General features: G+C 43.5%; 1 protein-coding gene across 1 annotated transcript in view; it reads left to right on the forward strand.

Moving 5' to 3' along the window:
- IPO4 (importin 4) overlaps positions 1 to 21,094 on the forward strand; it is a 109,015-nt gene that overhangs the window by 26,773 nt on the left and 61,148 nt on the right. Inside the window, exons 8-9 of the mRNA XM_075211157.1 lie at positions 3,504 to 3,605; positions 20,681 to 20,764. Coding sequence (XP_075067258.1) covers positions 3,504 to 3,605; positions 20,681 to 20,764 — 186 coding nt within the window. The remainder of the gene's footprint in view (positions 1 to 3,503; positions 3,606 to 20,680; positions 20,765 to 21,094) is intronic.

The raw sequence follows: 21,094 nt of genomic DNA on the forward strand, positions 1-21,094 counted from the left end.
GGACTCGCAAAGATCTATTCCGACAAGAATCAAACGACATCGGTCCACCCATCCAGACTTCAGGATACTTATGAGTCGGCCCAGAACGCAGCCTCCCTTTTATCCTCTATATCTGCAACAGCTGTAGCAGCCAGAAGAACACTCTGGTTGAGGTCCTGGGATGCAAATACTGAGTCAAAGAAATCATTAGAAACTTTGTCTTACTCAGGTACGGTTTTTTTTGGTCCTGAATTGGACAATATTTTTTGCCAGGCCACTGGTGGCAAAAGTACCTGCTTTCCGGTAAATGTACCTAAATCTAGAACTCCCAAGATTTGGTTCATTCCGCCAGCCCTTTCAGGGAGGGGGGCCCTCTGGTAGAGGCCAGACCTCCAGGGCCATACTGCTCGGGAACAGGGGTCAGTCTCATAGAGGTAGGTCTTCCAACTCTGCGAGACATCCCTCACCCTAGCTTCCAAAAAAGCAGACAGCCTGACTGTTGTTCACCCATTCTCGCGGGAGTGGGAGGACGTCTGCTTCTGTTCAGGGACCAGTGGATGGCATCCTCCAAAGAAGGTTGGATTTGTGGCATCATGACAAGGGGCTACATAAAAGGTCTTGCAGTTCCAGCCCCTCGCCGTTTTTGTTTTTTTTGTTTTTTTTCAACCAGCCTGCCCTGGGATCCGGAAAGAAGGCAGGCGATGCTTCATTGTGTCATCTCTCTTATTTCAGTTGGGGTCATCATCCCATTTCCTGGAAACCAGAGAGGACAGGGGTTTTACTCCAACCTCTTTCTGGTTCCAAAGCTGGATGGCTTATTCCGACCCATTCTAAATTTAAGGATGCTAAATCTTCACCTGCAGGTGGACAGGTTTCGCATGCAGTCCCTCCGATCGGTAATAAATGGGTTGGAAGCAGGTGAATACTTAACGTCGATAGGCATCAAAGACACCTATCTGCATCTCCCTATCTGGGACGGAGACTGGGCACTGCTTCGCTTTACGGTAGGTGCTTTACACTACTAATTCAGGGCACTACCCTTCATCCTCATCGGTGCCAAGGGTGTTAACAAAAATGTCTGTCCTGGCAGCCTGTCTTCACTCCATGGTAGTGAGAATGGTTACATATCTAGACGACCTGCTCATCAAGGCTTTGTCAGCCCAGCTGTTACTTTAGCTGGCACTTACCATCAGCACACTGGGGGGCCACGGCAGGATAATCAACTGCCTCAAACCCCAGTTGGTTCCCTGCCAAAGGATGACCTTCCTGGGGCTCATAATTGACACCAGTGTACAAATAGTATTCCTCTCAGAGGACAAGATCAATTCAGTTCAGGACACAACATTATTGAGTTCTGGCCTGAAGCAGGCCATCAATGCACCTCTGCATGCGCCTCCTAGGCAAAATGGCGGCCACCTTCAAGACTCTTCCCTACGGGCAGTTTCATTCCCGCTGATTTCAGTGGGACCTCTTAACGTGATCAGGATCCCACTTGCTCTTGGACTGTCAACTAATCCGGTTGTCCCTGGCGGCGCGGGTTTCTCTTCGGTGGTGTATGGTCCATAAACACCTGGACATAGGCAGGTGCTTCGCCAAGTGGTCCTGGATCATTGTGACCACAGACGCCAGCTTGAAGGGGTGGGGAGCTATGATCCTCCATCTCCATCTTCGGGGTCATTGGTCACGTCAGGAGACCTCCCGTCCTATCAACATCTTAGAGCTGAGAGCCATGCGGATGTACCTGCTAGGGGCCCATGCCATCCTTCGGGAGTGTCCAGTCCGTCTGCAATCTGACAATGACACGGAGGTGGCTTATGTCAACAGACAAGGCAGGACAAGAAGTTCTGCAGCAATGAGGAAGGTATCTCGGATCCTAGCATTAGCAGAATGCCAGGTTCCCTCAATTTCGTCAGTATTCATACAAGGCATCCAGAGCTCAATAGCCAGGGACCCGTTGGTGGTGACCGTCTACGTCATAACCATGCCCTGGAGCTTCGGGTTGGGATACCTGTTGCCCCCCATTCAGGCGGATCTTTCTGGAAAATTCCAATCTTCAAGTTCACAGGTTCCAGATGGAATCATTGAGATTGGTGATAAACAGCATGGAGAAGAACTAGGTTCTAGTGTCCATGTACTTCAGGGATGATATGTTGCAATCTGGAATGGTCACCAGTGCCTCCACAGATTCTCAGACACATGTCAACATTATCCTTTCAGGCCTAGAAGTGGCACTAGAGAGTCTTTACAAAAGTCATGGCAGTGATGGTTGCTCTTTTGAGATCTAGCGATGTGATAGTCCTCCCTTATTTGGCCGACCTGTTAATCAAGGCCGGATCCTCGGCTCTTCTTAAGACAAGCTCATGTGCAGATGATGGTCTAGACTTTAGAGTCTCACAGGTAGCTCAACAACTACCAGAAGCCCAGTTTTTATCCTGCTCAGCGCTTATTTTTCTAGGACTACTAGAACACCATACAGCAGAGTATTCTTGCCAAATAAGTCCCAGTGAAGATAATCTCGACTCTTGAGGCAGTACAAATTGCACAATTCCATATGTGGGGTTTCCAGATAGGATTGTTATCGAAATGGAACAAATCACACCATCAATTATCTAACCAACTCATAAAGTTGTTCCCAAAGATCCATTTGTTGCTCTTTTGGTGTCTTATGATAAACCACCTCAACAGAGGTCATCATTTGGGACTGTGTCCATCGGATGCAGGGACTATGGATCTGGAAATAGTCAATGTTACCAGTCAATGTTCTGGAACCAAGAGTGGTCTTAAATACTCTAGTAAAAGCACATCCTCTCCTAAGTGTAAAGCCAGTGATAAATCAGTCTGACATTGCCACTGCTGTGGTATACATCAACCACCTCGAAGGTACCAAGAGCTCCCTAGCGATGAAAGATATCAAAAGGATTATGCAATTGGCGGAACTTCTTTCCAACTGGGTTAATATATTTGTAAGAACCATTGTTAAGGATACAAATGTATCTTTCAAGTATTTAAAAAACACCGCACAACCTGTGTGTATATTCAAGATATTGGACAGACCTAGTACCCCATAATTGAGGAAATATAATGTTCATCTACAGGGGATATGTTTTTTAAACAAAACAAAAAAGGCAGCATTGTTGCCATTTAACTGAGAAACCGTTTTATACAACCCAGACAGTTGTGAAACGTGGACGTAGAGGTTAGATTTCTCTACTCCACAAACAGGCCAATGACTGCCGCCTCCTTGAAAAATGCTGAGCTGCCTGGGGAGGTGCAAGCCATTAATGATCCATGATATCTGGGAAGTCACGCAAATATGTTTCTTTAGATCTGACAGAGTAAAAACCACATATGTGAGTGTGCTGAAGTAGTGTATATATATTTATTATTATATATGCAAACTGTGAAGCTTTGAAAATTTACACATTTGGAAATGTTGATATTAAATGCTTATATGCATCTCTGATTGCGCAATTATTGTTGTTAAATCTTGATAACTTGTTTTCTTACCATTTTCTCTTTCTCAGGTACAGGCTTGTGAAGCAATGGAAGTTTTTGATGAGCTGATAGAAAGTGAAGTGTCAGTCATTGTTCATTACCTGGCGGACGTCATTCACTTCTGCCTTGAGGTATGTCAGCAGAGTGTATTGTATTTGTTAATGTTTAACTTGAGAAGTATAAGATTATTCAATTATTATGGGTTGTGCACATGTATGTATTTTCTGTTACTTATACATTGCTTGAGCCTTGTGGTGGCTTGCTATAACGTCAGTGCAGCTTTAACACCCAACGAAATAAAGTAATTGCTGTAGTAAATATGCTGTCAGTACACACTGGTACTATACTTTTCAAAGCACTTTGGTGCGGCTGCTGGAATGACTTATGTTTGTGTGTAATAGAAAATGTAGACTGTAAGCTCAGCGATGGCAATGATTTAACATTCTCTGCAAAGGGCTGTATAATACACTATGTGGGTGCCATTAAAATAAAGGTTTAATAATAAAAAAAAAAACTTCCTCACTTAGAGTCTCCATTACGACATTGGCACTAAATGTCTTCAACTTCTATAAGTTACCTCCTCTTCTGTATCCCAATCCTTTAGGTTTTCTTTCAGAGGGCACGCTAGAAGGGATGAGGCAGATTGTTTGCTGTCATCCTCTGAAACTTAGGACTTGCAGGAAGTGCAGTGTTCTGCGGTTCATTGTAGAGACGAGGGTCAGGTTGGGGATCATCTTTAAGAAGGTAACCAGCATTAGGCACCATTGTCTGTAAGGAGGTCGTCTTCTATGACATTAGCTAAAGATGCTGGTCCCTGGGAGAGATGCAGCCCCGGGCAGAATGGCACCTCCTCCATGGCAGCATTCAGTTTACCAAAATAGACAAACAGTTTTAAGCTCCTGCTCTTTGTTGCCAGCATTCCAGCTGCAGGGTAGTATCCACAGCTAGGGGGTTTATTTACTGAGTGGGTCTATGTGCTTTTTATCTTGGTTAGTTTTTTCAGGTGTCTGCTGCTTCCATTCTCTCTCTCTCGCTGGCTCACTATGACTGGAGGTGTTTCATCAGTCATTGTATTTATTAATACGTGAAATGTCAGTCTAAGTTGTCTAGTGGACAGTTAGACATGGACACCTTGTGCGTGTTCAGCCACAGCTTCGCCATTGGGCTACATCCCTGGCTCAGTGTATTTCTAGGCTTCAGCAGCTTGATGCCGAGCACGTAGCGTATAGCTGAAGGGAATGGTCTCTTCACCTCTTCTTTCTTTTTTTTTTTTTCTTTTTTTTTCTTTCTTACTGAAGCTTTATACTGCAATTTCATTTAACTTTTTTTCCCACAGATTTGTCACTACATTATATATTTTTATTTTTTTAAATATTCTGCTATTTGCAAATTAGGGATTTTCTCAAACTGTTTTGAACTGATAAATAATAAAGATTACATTTGTTCCCAATTGTTAAGCGCTACAGAATCTGTTGGCACTATATAAATAAATGTTAGATGATGATGTCCATATATATCCTTGGTGTGCCTCTAATAAATACACTTTCTTTCCTTTCTCTTCTTTTCTTTTCTCTTTGACATTTTATTGAGATCATAAAAGGGGAAAAATGTGTAAAAGTTTGAAAACATGGTGGGTGTGCATTTTAAATGAAATGTCATTGCCTTTTGTTATTGAAAATGTTTTTTCAATAATTGTCATTTGGTTTGTTGGCCTTTTTATGTTTTCAGTGACAAAAGGCAACTCCTAAGCCTACCTATAGAGAAAAGCCTCAGGTGTCAAGAGAGCAGTCCTCTACCTCTTGTGGAGGAAAACAAGCCTGGTTCACTAAGAAGCCAGCAGCCATGCTCTGAGATGATTTTGTCCACATGACAGGCTCCTGTCTGCGTAATCTGAAACCATGTCTGTTGCTGGAGAGACAAGATCCTCTACCTTTTTCATGGTCCGCCTTTTTGCAAGCGTTTGCTGAAGTTTTTGACCACCACATTGTGTAGCACTGCAGAGTCTGTTTTGTCTAACAGCGCCAAGGTTCACATCCTGTTCTGGAGTATGTGCTGGAATTCCATCAATGGACAATACTGATTGGAATATGGCAGCCAAGAAGTATCAATTTTGCATAGGCCTTATGTCCGTATTAGGAGGATGGACAGTTGTGTTAACATAGATTCCAGATTTACAGAGGAAGACAGAGTGACACAAGCAGAAAAGGAGTTATTTTTCTCTTTCATCCAGTCTGGGGGACACTGCTTACCATGGGTTGTGGAGGGGAGCACGGGAGTTGGCACCTAGCTAGTTAATCTTTAACACTGCTGACAGACCCCTCCCCTCTACAATATCCCTGCCTCTTCCTCCCCAGTTTTTTCTAGGTGCCCAAAGGAGTTGGGCTTATTAGAAATAGCTAGTGATTTATTTTATTTATTTTTGTATATAACTTTATTTTTTCTTTAAATTTTTATAGTTTAGTCAGTTTAGGGCAGAGCTGGGAGTGTGTTCTACAGAAAGAGAGCACACTCACACAAACTGGGCAGACTGCTCTCAATGGCAGAACATTAACGGTCACAGGATAGAGTGACAAGCGGTCTCACCGGACCGCTGTCACTCCAGGAGGCTCCACGATAACCGGCGCTGCCATTAGGCACAGAGCGCCGCCTATCGTATCATCTTGCCGGCGGCCATGATTTTTTTTCAAGGACCGCGGAGATACAGGAAAGAAGGAGGAGAAAAACGGGGCCATACCAAGATCCCCCCTCAGGTGAATAAGAGGGGGCATCAGGGTACTATAACGCTGCAGGAGACCTCTAAGAGGCCTCCATAACTCTGCCAATTTCATCGATAAGAGTTCCTTTTTAAAAAAAAAAAAAAAAAAGAAAAGAGAGAGACAGAAAGCTGCAGAGGGGGAACTATCACAAGAGCTCCCCTGCTCTCAGCACAGATGGTACAGTCTGGACTCTGGCGCCAATCAGAAGCCCGGGAAGGAACTTATCTCCAAGGGAGCAGACACCAGGACACTGCTGTTGGACTTCCCCCCTGAGTGGCCCTTTTGGCTAAGTACCAAAAACCCTTCTTTAACCTTTTACTGACTGTTTATGTGGTTACAGGAGGGAGGCTAGTAGGATTGTAAATATATTCTTACTTGCACATATATCTTTTAATTGTTACACACATACAGGTACAGCTTTTATTACACAATAGTCTGTTTCTTGTTGTAAACTCTGTCTCTCAGAAAATATCTTTTAGGATATCTATCTAAGTGTGTTTGGTGTGCTTTTCCTTTTAAAATGACAGAAAAGGGAAAAGGCCCTATGGCAAAATATTTTACATGTTCTAAATGTAAAGTTAAATTACCTAATGGGCAGAAAGACCCGTTGGCGCTCTGCTCAGCCTGTGAAGGAGAGGTGCCCTCTGCACAGACCCAGCTCCTTCCAGCCCCACCGACTGAGGAACCGGCCTGGGTAGCTTCCCTGACACAGTCGGTTTCCTCTTTGGCACAGATGGTCTCCCAATCTACTCAATTGTTGTCTAGTGTGGCAGCGTCTGTGATAAATAACGCTAATACTCCTGTGGGGCTCCCTGCTGCCACGGTTTCTACTGAAACGGCTAAAGCAGGACCTTCCTCTGCATTTATTAAGTGTTTGGAAAAGCTTAACCAGTTGCTTGAGTCCCCAGACCTGCCCCCAGCTAAAAGAAAGCGGCTCAGATCCGCTAGACCTCTCATTGTCCTTTCTGATTCAGAGGGACTTTCAGAAGAGGAAACAGATTCAAATTTGGATTCTGACCAGGTTCCATCTTCGGAACAGGAAGAAGTCATTAAATATCAATTTATTGACGATTTGGTTTTAGCGGTGAGGCAAGCGTTGGACCTCCCAGAAATGGAGGATCCTAGTCCTAGAGACAGAAGTCTATTTAAAAAGGCCAAAAGGAAGGTTATTCGTTTTCCCCCTTCTACATAACTCAGAGATATTGCTGAGGGAGCCTGGAAACAGCCTGATAAAAAGTTTTCTGTTCCAAAAAGGTTCTCTTCCTAGTATCCGTTACAGGAAGAGGACGTGGCTCGCTGGGAGGAAATTCCGAAAGTAGATAATCCTGTAGCCCGTTTGGCCCGTCATACTCTCCTTCCGGCCCCGGGCTCAGCTACTCTGCAGCATCCCACTGACCGCAGAGTGGAATCCCAGTTAAAATCTATATTTGTAGCAGCGGGTTCTTCCTTTAGACCCACGTTTGCTTCAGCTTGGGTTGCCAAAGCCATGGAGACATGGGCAGAGCAACTAGCACAGTCCTTACAGGACCCAGAGTTGGTTACCCTGGCGTTACATTTAAAGGAAGCGTCAGGATATATTTATGAGGCGGCTCAGAGCTCAGCATCTGTGTCCTCCTCAATTCAGGCTGCGTCGGTTTCAGCCAGAAGAACATTATGGCTGAAATCCTGGGAAGGGGATTCTGAGTCAAAGAAATCTATGGCATCCATTCCTTTTTCAGCTGCAGGTCTGTTTGGTCCGGAGTTAGATAACATGATTTCCCAGGCAACAGGTGGCAAGAGCACCTCTTTGCCGGTTGTCTCCGGTAGAAGTCGGACCCCACGGTTTAGTTCCTTTCGTCAGCCCTTTCGGGGTACATCCTTACCCAGAGGGCAGTCGTTTAAGGGTAGACACCGGAATTCACGAGGCTCGTTCGTCAGAGGCAGGTCCTCTTTTGCAGCTAGGCGCCAGGCCTCCAAGACTCAGGAAAAACCTGCGTCCTGACTGCCCCCATACTCCCCAGGAGGTGTCGCTGGTGGGGGGACGTCTGTCTCTTTTTCAGGAACAGTGGGCAGCGTCATCCCAAGACCCTTGGATTCGGGGAATTATTTCAAGAGGGTACATGATAGATCTGATGGGACCAATCCCTCAGCGTTTCTTTGTAACCTCGCTACCCTGAGATCCCCAAAGAAGACAGGCAATGCAGGCTTGTGTCGCCTCTCTTATTTCGCAAAAAGTCATCTGTAAAGTCCCAGACAACCAGAAAAGAAAAGGTTTTTATTCAAATCTTTTTCTGGTCAAGAAGTCGGACGGCTCATTTCGACCCATTCTAAACCTAAAGAGCCTCAATGTGCACTTACGAGTGGACAAGTTTCGAATGGAGTCCCTAAGGTCAGTGATAAACGGCCTAGAGAAGGATCAGTTTATGGCATCCATAGACATAAAAGATGCATACCTCCACATTCCTATTTGGAGCAAGCATCAGTCCCTCCTGAGGTTCACGATAGGGAGCTCCCATTATCAGTTCCGGGCCCTTCTTTCGGCCTCTCCACAGCTCCAAGGGTCTTCACGAAGATCATGTCGGTGATGACAGCGTGTCTTCACCTACAGGGAGTTCAGGTCGTTACCTATTTAGACGATCTACTCATCATATCCTCCTCAGAGATTGGCTTACGTCAACACTTATCACTCACCTTGGCAATCCTCGAGAGCCATGGGTGGCTGATAAACTTAAAAAAATCCCAGATGGTCCCGTGTCAACGCATGGTCTTCCTGGGGCTCATCATGGATACCAGTCGACAGAAGGTATTCCTGCCTACAGAGAAGACCAGTTCAATCCGGGCTACAACAATTCAGGTCTTGTCCTCTCCCAAGCCCTTCATTCATTTGTGCATGCGCCTGCTTGGGAAGATGGTGGCCTCCTTCGAAACGATCCCCTTCGGTCGGGCTCATTCCCGATGCTTCCAGTGGGATCTGTTACAGAAATGGTCAGGATCCCACATACGCTTGGATCTGCAGAAGATCTCGCTGTCTCAGAGGACGAGAGTATCGCTCCAGTGGTGGCTGAATCAGGTTCATCTGTCAGAGGGCAGGTCCTTCACTCCATGCTCATGGATTATAGCAACGACAGATGCCAGCCTGAGAGGTTGGGGGGCGGTAATCCTGCACCTCCGGCTCCAGGGACTTTGGTCAATTCAGGAATCCGCCTTATCAATAAATGTGTTTGAATTAAAAGCAATTCTTTTAGCCCTTCAGGGGGCTCAGTCCCTCCTTCAGGGCCACCCCGTCAGAGTTCAGTCCGACAATGCCGTGGCATATGTCAACAGGCAGGGAGGAACCAGGAGCGCAGCCGCAATGAAAATTGCAGCTCAGATTTTTGTTTGGGCAGAACAGTACGTTCCAGCAATCTCTGCAGTATTCATTCCGGGAATAAAAAATTGGGAGGCCAACTACCTAAGTCGAAATCAAATGATGCCGGGGGAGTGGTCTCTCCATCCGGAAGTATTTCAGTCTCTGGTTCAGAGGTGGGGTCTTCCGGATATGGACCTCATGGCCTCCAGACACAACAAAAAAGTTCCACGGTTTTGTGCAAGGGCAAGAGACCCCTTAGCGGTAGCGGTGGACGTAATGACGATGTCATGGAAATTCAGATTGGGATACCTGTTTCCTCCGTTTCCCATGCTTCCTCGCGTGCTCAGACGAGTAAGGCAAGGCGGTCTGCCGGTAATTCCAGTAGCTCCCTCATGGCCACGCCGAGTGTGGTACGCGGAAATAATCTCAATGGCGGTAGGACAAGGATTTCGTCTTCTGTCACGAGACGACCTTCTTCTTCAAGGTCCCTTCCGTCACCAGAATTTACCTCAGCTCAGTTTAACGGCATGGCTGTTGAAGCCAGCCTCTGGAGGTCTAGGGGTTTTTCCCCCAGTGTAGTGAACACTATGATGCAAGCTCGAAAGACAGTGTCAGCTCGCATCTACCACCGGATATGGCGAGCCTATATCAGATGGTGCGACGATAGGACAGGTCACCCGTCTTCCTTTCGTCTCCCTCGCTTATTGGCTTTCCTTCAGGATGGGCTGGAAGCAGGGCTTCGTTTAGGTTCCCTAAAGGTTCAGGTATCGGCACTTTCAGTCTTTTTTCACCTGAAATTAGCGGATTTGCCAGATATTAGGACTTTTCTTCAGGGAGTCTTACATATTCAGCCTCCCTATGTTCCGCCTACAGCACCATGGGATCTTAACCTGGTACTGCATATGCTTAAAGGGCCTTCTTTTGAGCCCTTGTGGTAGATTTTAGGTGTTTGACTTGGAAGGTCGTTTTTCTTTTGGCAATTGCTTCGGCACGTAGAGTGCCCGAATTGGGAGCTCTGTCTTGCCGGGAACCTTATCTGTTTTTTCACGAGGACAGAGCACTCCCCTCTTTTGTTCCTAAAGTGGTGTCCTCTTTCCATTTGAACCAGGAAATTGTAGTTCCGGTTTTTTCATCTACTTCTCAGTCTGACCTGCAGTCTATGGAAAAGTTAGATGTGGTTAGGGCTCTCCGTATTTATGTCAAAAGAACATCTCAAATTAGACGGACCGATTCTCTGTTTGTCCTATATGAATCTAACAAAAGAGGCTGGCCAGCCTCTAAACAGTCCATTGCAAGATGGATTACGGCAACTATTAGGCAGGCTTACATAAGAGCTAACCTTCCTGTGCCAGAGAGACTTACGGCCCATTCCATCAGATTGGTAGGGGCGTCATGGGCAGCAAGAAATGGGGCTTCTGCTGACCAGCTTTGCAGGGCAGCCACCTGGTCTTCTGTCTATACATTTACCAAATTCTATCAATTTAATGTATTCGCTTCCGCGGATGCAAATTTTGCTCGTAGTGCTATACGAGCGGGGTTTTCAGAGCGGTCCCACTCTTAGGGGGCTGCTTTAGAACGTCCCCATGATAAGCAGTGTCCCCCAGACTGGATGAAAAAGAAAAGAGGATTTATGTACTTACGTTAAATCCGTTTCTCTGATTCCGTCTGGGGGACACTGCGATCCCTCCCTTCTGCCTTTCCTCTGTATGCTCTTGGCTGATTGACCTATCTCCTTGGGGCTTTTTAATTAACTGGGGAGGAAGAGGCAGGGGGATTGTAGAGGGGAGGGGTCTGTCAGCAGTGCTAAAGATTAACTAGCTAGGTGCCAACTCCCGTGCTCCCCTCCACAACCCATGGTAAGCAGTGTCCCCCAGACGGAATCAGAGAAACGGATTTAACGTAAGTACATAAATCCTCTTTTCTGCTCATTTTTATACGCTGAGCACTAGGCCTTTGGCAGTGAAGAATCTTGATCCTGAAGTTAGCCTATGACACTTATAAGTGTTCGAGGCCCATTACCAATTCAAGAGGAAGCAATAAAATAATTCAATCTATGCAATTACTGTGCTAGTTCTGCACATTTTTTTAGCAGAATGTAAGAGCAAAAAAAAGTTGGGAAATGACAGGACCCACGTCCTTCTCCAACTGTTCATCAATTAAGACCCACAGTGAGCATACCAAAATGCTATATTGATTTATTTGGCTCAAGCTCTGGCTCAATGGGACATTTTATGGATATTTGATTTACCAGACATAATATTCCTCTTGCAGAGAGTCAGTTATTCCATTAGAAACTAGTGATGGCTATCCATTGTATTCAGCCCAGTTAATAAAGACACAATGCCAATAATTGTGTCCACTTCTGGGGATCATGTTGAAAAATTATGGATGTGGTTCAATTCCCGAAGTTTACCATAGTTTTGGGTATGCCTTGACTCTCCTTGCAGAATCCTTTGATAGATTCACTTTTAAAAATCACAGGTCAAATTTTGTGACTGTTACTGTAACAAATCCAAAATTGCCTCTTCAATATCAAGAATTGAAGGATGTATTTGACAAAAACCAGTTGGAACTCTTACCGTCTCATTGCCTCTGTAACTGCCCTATGTATCTTGTTCGAGTAATTGCTATTACAGTTCGATGAATCTTCTCCTTTTTTGAACCTGAACTCAATATTGAGAATTTTGAAAAAATATTTCATCCGTCCCTCCACTTCTTCGATAGGGGCTCCTTTCTTCGTTGTTGGGAAAAAGACATGAAGGCTTATGGCCTTGCACGGACTATCATGTTGTTCATTATATCACTATCACAACAGATATTTACTACCTCTCATTCCAAAAAGACTACTGCCAGCAGGAATCCTTACTAAATGACATCTCCATGGGCCTACAATTTGGTCTGTATCAGTCCCAAGGATAACTGAAAAAAATAACATTTAGCTTGTTTTAAGCACTTTTGCATATCTAGTGATGTCTTTCGGACTCTCTAACATAACAGCTACCTTCCAACACCTCATAAACTATGTGTTTAGAAATGTTCTGGATCAGTATGTGTTAAGTTATTTTTCCAGCATCTTTTCCTACTCTTGTCTGAACACAGGTGTCACATTTGGGCAGTTCTGGGGCATTTTCAGACTCACAGATTGTATACCAAACTGTAAAAATGTATATTGAGTTTGAAAGTATGTAAGTTCCTGCGGTATAATCACCAATGATAGAATCAAAATGTATCCTGTAAAAACTTTTGGCAGTTCCCAAGTATGTCAAAGCAGTCCAGTGATTCATAGGATTCTGTAATTACTCTAGGAAGTTTTTCAAAGATTATGCAGCCAATCTCTTATATAACTCGTAAAGGGGTTCCAATCCGGAGGCACCACTCTTTGTTCATCCAAAACCAGTCCAAGCATTTTTTTCTGAAAGTGGATGCTTCTCGCTCAGCAGTAGGAGCTATTATATCACAAAAACACAAAGAAAAAAAATACTTCACCCTTGTACCTGTTTTTCAGAAAGTTGGTAGTAGAACTAAACTATTCAATGGGTGATGGAGAACTTCTGGCCATTTAGTTTGCATATAAGAACTAGAGAATTTTGCAAAAAGATCTAGCTTTCATATCACCATTTACAAAGACCACAAGAATAGTAGTGCTCCTGCAGTAATTTTGAATTTGGCACTGAATTGTAAACGCAGCGAATGGTGCTTAAGAAAGGATCACATAGGAGGTCATAGGCTCAAAGATGGAGGAACAGTCTGTTTGCATGGAGCTTTTTGGAGCTGTCCCTGCAAAACCAAAATGTTTGTTCAACTCTGTCTGCTACCTGCTTTTCATCAATGGAACCTGAGTCTGATCCAAAACAGCAGAAGAGTTTTTGGCAGCATGCTACTCTCAAGCAAAGAGGAAAAAGCAGTCACTAGAACAATATAAGGATTTAATAGAGTGGATATGAGAGGACTTTGTCACTAAGGAAGATTTGTGTGTCCTGCAGGGGTTAAAGGGGCCTATGTCTCAAACAAGCATAGATTTGGTAGCCACTTGTGAGCAATCAGACAGATTCCCCAACAGATGGAGATGATTCATTCCTCTAGTAATGAGCCTGGGGAAATCAATAAGTCATCTAGAATGTTTAATCTGGAATAAGTGGAAAGTTTGTAAAAGGACATTTATAAATTTAGGTATGAATTTACAGCAGCCTTCCACAGAAATTCAAGAATCTGTCTTTGAACAATGTAATATAAAAGGATGAGTTTTTCGATATTATCAAGTCGTAAAGGACGTAAACCTGATTTGTACAGGTTTGATCTTATACCCTTTGAGTTCCAGAAATGTAGTGTAGCAGCTTAAGGTTAATGCTTCAGTGGCAAGTCTGTCCTCTAGAACTACATATCCTATTGAGGTTGGGGTCCTCTTAGACACCCCATGGATAGGAAGTTGAAGAGTTGTCTTAAGAAGTCACATGTTTCTTCAATGGATTGCACTGAAGTCTCCAGATGAATAGAAGCTGTCTTTGATGGCTTGGCGATTGAGTGATAACAGCTCAGAACAAAAGTTGTGTCAGAACAGATAATCAATACCTTTTTACAGGCAAGAAAGAATAATTCTTCGGCTATCTATTGCAGAATCTGGAAGAAGTTTGTTTCCTGACGTGGCACCAGATTCAATCCAGTAGAAGGCATCATTCCACATATCCTGGACTTCCTCCATGATAGGCTCAGTAAAGGCCTTGCAACATCTACTCTTAAGATACATATATTCTTGGACACCAAGTTAGCCTCACAAGGTAGATTATGAGATCCCTCCAGGCAGTAAAGAAGATTCATCCATCCATAAGACCTTTTGTGGCCGCATGAGACCTTAATTTTGTTCTAAACGCCCTAATGTCTGATCTCTTTGAACCTCTCTAATAAATCTCCTTGAGGTGGATGACATTGAAAGGATGAAAATGATTTTCAAAAAAATCTGCATTCATCATTACCATTTATTTATATAGCGCCACTGATTCTGCAGCTCTGTACAGAGAACTCATTCACATTAGTCCCTGCCCCATTGGAGCTTACAGTCTAAATTCCCTAACATACACAGACAGAGAGAGATAGAGACACTAGGGTCAATATGATAGCAGCCAATTAACATACTAGTATGTTTTTGGTGTGTGGGAGGAAACCGGAGCACCCAGAGAAAACCCACACAAACACGGGGAGAACATACAAACTCCACACAGATAAGGCCATGTTCGGTGATTGAACTCATGACCCTAGTGCTGTGAGGCAGAAGTGCTAACCACATAGCCACCGTGCTGCCTCATTCATTGAATTTAGTGAGAGCAATCGCCATATAAATGTCTGAAAAAGAACGAATCTGGAAGACAGATGGATCCAAATGGATCAGAGAAGACATTAAACAGGCCTACAAGAGTAATGATTGCCAAAGATCCTCAGGTCTCAGTGGTGCAACTCTGCAAAACAGCTGGTTGGTCATCTATTCATACTTTCGCAAGTCATTACCATCTTGGATTATAGTTTGGAAGAGATGTTCCTAGTTAAGCTTCCAAATAAATTTTTAAATTATGGCATATCTGGCTGAGTTTTGATTATTTTTGGGGCCCTTAATATTGTTTAAGCTTTGGTACAACACATAGTAACTGCCAGTGAGTTTGAATAAGAAAATAACTGATTATTTACCGTTCATTCCTTTTCTTCAAAAGACTCCACAGCAGTCCAATTTTACAACTAAGCTTATATTATCATCTGGGGTGTGTATTTGCTACCTGTCTCTTCTTAGCCAGTTAAAGGAAGCTGCACTATATGGAAAAAAGTATTTGGCCACACCTAATAATTACTGAATTGAGGTGTTTAAATCATACCCGTTGCCAGAGGTGTATAAAATCAAGCACCTAGCCATGCAGTCTCTATTTGCAAACATTTGTGATACAAAATGGGTTCTTCTGAAGAGCCCAGTGACTTCAAGGGTGGAACTGTGATAGAATGCCACCTTTACAATAAGACGGTTCGTGAAATTTTATCCCTGCTGGATATTCCATGGTCAACTGTAAGTGATATTATTAGAAAGTGGAAGCGTTTAGGACCAACATTAACTCCGCCATGAAGCGGAAGACCACGTGAAGTCAGAGCGGGTCAACGACTGCTAAGGTGCATGATGCGTAAAAACTGCCAACGCTCTGCTGATTCCATAGCTCTAGAGTTCCGAACTTCCACTGGCATTAATGTAATCATAAAAACTGTACGACAGAGCTTAATGCAATGGGTTTCCATGGTTGTGTAGCTGCACGCAAGCATCACCAAGAACAATGCCAAGCCAATGGAGTGGTGTAAAACACACAGATACTGAACTGTGGAGCAGTGGATAAGTGTTCTGTGGAGTGACGAATCACACTTCTCTGGCAGTCAGACTGCATTATGCCAACTGTGAAGTTTGGTGGAGGAATGTTAATGGTATGGGACCGTTTTCAGGGTTTGGGGCTAGGCCCCTTATCTTCAGTGAAGGGCAATCTTAATGCTTCAGCATACCAAGTCATTTTGGACAATGCTATGCTTTCAACTTTGTGGCAGCAATTTGGGGAAGGCCATTTTCTATTGCAGCATGACTGTGCCCCATTGCACAAATCAAGGACTACAAAGACATGGTTTGATGAGTTCGGTGTGGAAGAACTTGACTAACCTGCACAGAGCCCTGACCTCAATCCCATCGAACACTTTTGGGATGAACTGGAACAGATATTGCGAGCCAGGCCTTCTCGTCCAACATCATTGCCTGACTTCATAAATGCTCTTCAGAATGAATGGGCACAAATTCCCACAGAAACATTCCAACATCTTGTGGAAAGCCTCCCAAGAAGAGTGAAAGCTGTTATCACTGCAAAAGGGGGACCAACTCCATTTTAAAGTATATGTATTTAAATACAGTGTCATAACAGTTCCTGTTGGTATAATGGTCCGAATACTTTTGTCCATATAGTGTATGCATAGTTATGGCTGCCATGTAGTCTCCAAGTAAAATAATTAATGGTACATAATCTGTTCTTTTCTCAAGCTATGGAGGTCAATCGTGCCCAGTACCTTCTATCGTCTGAGTCACTGGTACCTGCTGTTCCAGTCCTTCTTTGGAAAAGATGCAATATTTGGAGAAATATAGTACTACATTTAAAAGAAACGTAAAACCGATCGAAGCAGCAAGCACATAACCATCGTAGACCAGTTAGGATATATTCTATTGGTGATCAAGTCTAGTTGGCTATAAAAATCTTACATTTGGGATGTCCTTCTGCCAAATTGTTAGATATATTTATAGATCCATTCATAGTCATAGCTACACAAACACTTTCATTAGTAAGGCGTTGGTGTTGCCTTCCCTTGGGACATCCACATCTCTCTCTGGTCTACATAACATTAATTGACGTTAGTTTTCAATGTCCATAATGGTTCACTAATGTTTGTGTGTTTATAGATGTTAGCATAATTTATATATCTGTGTGTTTACATTGGATTTTTTATCTATAGAGATATGATACTTATATTAGGCAACAGCCTTTCTCTTTTTGGTTTTGGTTCTGTTCATAGTTATTACAAGCACGGATGAGACACTCCACAGATTTTAGTGTCATTATTCAAGGAGGGATACCTTGGTCCCGCTGCTGCTGTGGTAATATCGTTTAACTGGAGTTGAGCGCAGTGTCAGCATATTTTGACCGTAAATTCATGTCTCCCACAGACGGCAGGCCCTTTACCCTCTATCCTCTCCCTGGTGGATAAATGTGAATCCCTGCCTTTTGTTGAATGCTCCCATAGCTTGTGTTGCAAGATGGCAACCATTCCTACTTCTATTGTTGTTACCTAAAGGGACTGCACTGATAGGAAAATAGTAACCACCCTTAAGATTGTTTACACAGCAGCAAGGGCTTCCCTTAGACCCAGTTTGACTTCTGCCTGAGTCACTAAGGTCGAGGAAAGGTGGGCGGAGGGCTTGGTGTCTGATAGATCCAAATCAGATTTCCTCACCTTAGTGGAACGCCTTCGTGGGGGCTCTTAGTACCTTGGAGAGGTGTCCATAAATATGGGACTCATTGGGGCTAGGATTTCAGCCTCCGGTGTTGCGGTTTGTTGTGCTTATGGAGCCGGACCTGGGAAGCCGATGCATAGTCCAAGAGGTCTCTGGAATCCTTTTCATACTCTGCTAGTGTCCTGTTTGGGCCTTAGCTAGATTATCTCATTGCTGAGCCCACCGGGGGAAAAACTCTTTTTTTCATGTTTAATACGCCTAGACCCAAGGAACCAATTTTATGGTCCTTTTGTCCCTATGTGAAGGCTAGAAGTCAGCGCTCAAGAGCTCAGCCTTCTGCCCCCAGGGAAGGGATGCAGAGAGGTAGACAGGCGTGGACAGCTAGGCGTCCAGCATCTAAGCCCTCTAACAAACAATCGGCATGACAGGCAGGTGGTTGGAGCCTGTCTGCTTCTTTACCGGGACCAGTGGTTTGTTCCACCATAAACTCATGTGTAAGAGGCATCACCAGCCGGAGATACATAATAGATCTCCATTCATCCTCTCCCTAGGGTTTTTTCTCTTTTGTCTCCCAGGAAACAGGATGAAGGGACTTGGCTGTACAATAGGCCATTCAGTCACTCTTTTTGGCAGGTTAGTTATTCATGTGCCAAACAAAGAATATGATTTTACTCCAGCCTCTTTCTGGTCCAATAGCTGGGTGGCTCCTTCTGACCTATTCTGAACCTGAAATCCTTGAATGTGCAGTTAACAGTGGACAGGCTCAAGATGAACTCTTTACAGTCCATCAGCAAAATGGAATGAGATGTGTTCATGGTGTCCATGGACTTTAAGGACGAGTACCTTCATGTTCCAATCTAGAAATGTTATCAGCGAGCTCTCAAATTCACGGTTTAAACACATTATTGGTTTCGGGCCTTGCCTTTCTGCTACTATGTGTACGGATACGTGCTGGATCTAATTGATGGTGGACATCTATAAGGGGCATACACGGTCTGCGGACACAGCCCTGTGTTACCAGCATTACCTTTATGACTTTGGCTTCTTATCTATTTAAGATTGCGTTCTAATTCATTGACTAATCCTGCCATATATAATCATTTGAAACAGCGGATCTGCGGATCAATTTAAAGGCTGCATATTATTCGGACTTCAGACACATTGAGACTGGTCTCTTTTAGTTTTTTATACTCGTATCTACTTTTGGATTGTTTTAACATTCGCCTTTTAATCTGATTTCTATATGTTGATATTTAGTGTTACATTTTCTATCTACAAACCATTCCCAGTTTTCACAAATGATTTCTGCCATATGATAGTTCATTGGAACAGCCTTTGTACTGAATTTATGGCTTATTATATCAAGCGCTGTTGGTCTCTTTTCTTGCTCTGGATTTTCATAGGGGGTTTGGCATCAACCCTTAGTTTGTTACAGCTGCTGATTTAATTAAGCAATTTCCTTCTGTGTGTATTGTTCTTCCAGCGCAGGACACAGTTTTTGTTTTGTTAGATAATGATCCCACAATATATACATAAAATACTACAAAAATTGTTAATAAAACTGGATATGGAAAATGTGTGAAAAAAAACATTAAATTATAAATAACTAACTTGTTCGAACTGGCCAAGAGGTCTCTTGATAGGATGATTCAGATCATGATCAAGACTCACAAACCTGTGTCTGCCTGTAGTTAATTACCATAAAGGTTGGAAGATTGACATCTTCTGGTGTGAATTAAAGGGGTTTCCTACATCTTCTTTCAGGCTGGAGAAATTCCTGCAGTTTCTGCAGGAAGGTTTGGAAGGGGGATTAAAACTTTGTTTGTTGAAGGTCCAGGTCTCAGCCCTTTCGGTTTTATTTTAAAGAAAACTGGCACCTCTGCCTGATGTGGTGCATGTGCAGTCTCCCTACATCCTCCAGTTTCTCCGTGGGATCTGAATTTGGTGCCGACTGCCTTGCAGCACCCTCTCTTTGAACCTGTTTGTTCAGCGGACTTAAAATCCTTCACCTAGAAGACAATCTTCCTGTTGACCTTTTCTTCTGCCAGGTGAGTTTCTGAGCTGGGGGAATTGTCTTGTAGCTCTCCGTTAGTCATTTTCACAATGACAGGGCAGTGCTTAGGACCAAGCCATTTTTTTAAGCAAAGGTAGTCTCTAGTTTCCACCTAAATCAGAAGATTTTGATTCCGGCTTTGGATCAGGCTAAGTCTCCAGAGGAAGAGGGGCCTCTTCGTTCTCTGGATGTGGTTCGGTGTATGTGGACAGTACCAAGGGCTTGCACAGGAGGGATGACCTGTTATCCTCTAAACAGACCTTTGTCCGGAGGGTTATTTCGGTAATTCGTCAGGCTTCAATTGAGCGGGTCAGCCAGTCCCTGAAAATGTGTGTTCTCATTCCACTGCATCAGCGGGTGATTCTTTGGCGACATTTCACAGAACCTGCACTGAGCATTTGTGCCAGGTGGCCCCTGGTCCTCGGTGCACATCTTCACAAGGTTCTGCAGGTTTAACACTTTTGTATCCAAAGATGCCAGTTTTGGATGAAAGGTGCTGCACACCATGATTTTGGAGCGTTCTCTCCCTCCTTAGGGACAGCTTTGAGACATAGTGTGCCCCATAGATGTCAGATAAAATTATATTTTTGACCTTGCATTAAATCTTTTTCTCTGAATCCAATGGGGACACTGGACACGTTTCCTTTCTGCTCCTTTTTTTTGTTGTGTTCCATTCTGGTTCTTGTCCTCTCACTGTTATCATAGTTAGGATTTAGGTTTTGGGGGAGTATGCGGTTTCCTCTTCTCCTTGTTCTGTATCGTGTTTCTGTCCTTTGTGGCTTTCTTAAACAAATGCTGATGTTAGAATGTTGCCAATGGGGTATAGAGGCGGAGGAGCATTTCAATACTAAATTTGAAAGTGTCAAAGCTCCAGCAACTACATTCTATACCCCCTTTATATTAAGAGGAAAATATATAAAGTTATGTACAAAAATCCCATTATCCCTTTCTATGAACACACATACATTTTTTGTTACTGTATGCTTAGATATATAAATCATAGACAAGTGGCATACAAGAGAAGAGTAAATTACATTATTATGTTTGTCTCTATGCAGCTTGCTGTAAACACATCACTGTCTGATAACCTCCGTGTGAAGTCACTTTTCTGTATTCGTTTCCTCATCAAACTCAAGAGCAAGGTAAGCTGTATTGTGCATGCTTAGATTTCTGTAATTAGCAACTTTTTATGAAAGTTCAGCAGAGCTAAACGTTATAATCAGTTTTTACAAGCAAATTTTTCTCACATCCTTTCCCAAATTAAATTGGACCTCACTACTTGGTCCCATCACTATGTCTCCTGGATCGACCATATCAACGCTGTCAAAAGGAATATCCTCCCCAGACTTATATACCTTTACAAGACCTTACCCATCTGTATTCCCTCCCTATGTTTTCAAATTTCTCTAATTTCATACCTCCTGCTTCATATGGTCCAGTAAACATCCTCGGGTTCACCTAAAGGCTCTTTA

This window comes from Mixophyes fleayi, chromosome 1, assembly GCF_038048845.1.
Source record: "Mixophyes fleayi isolate aMixFle1 chromosome 1, aMixFle1.hap1, whole genome shotgun sequence".
Taxonomy (NCBI): domain Eukaryota; kingdom Metazoa; phylum Chordata; class Amphibia; order Anura; family Limnodynastidae; genus Mixophyes; species Mixophyes fleayi.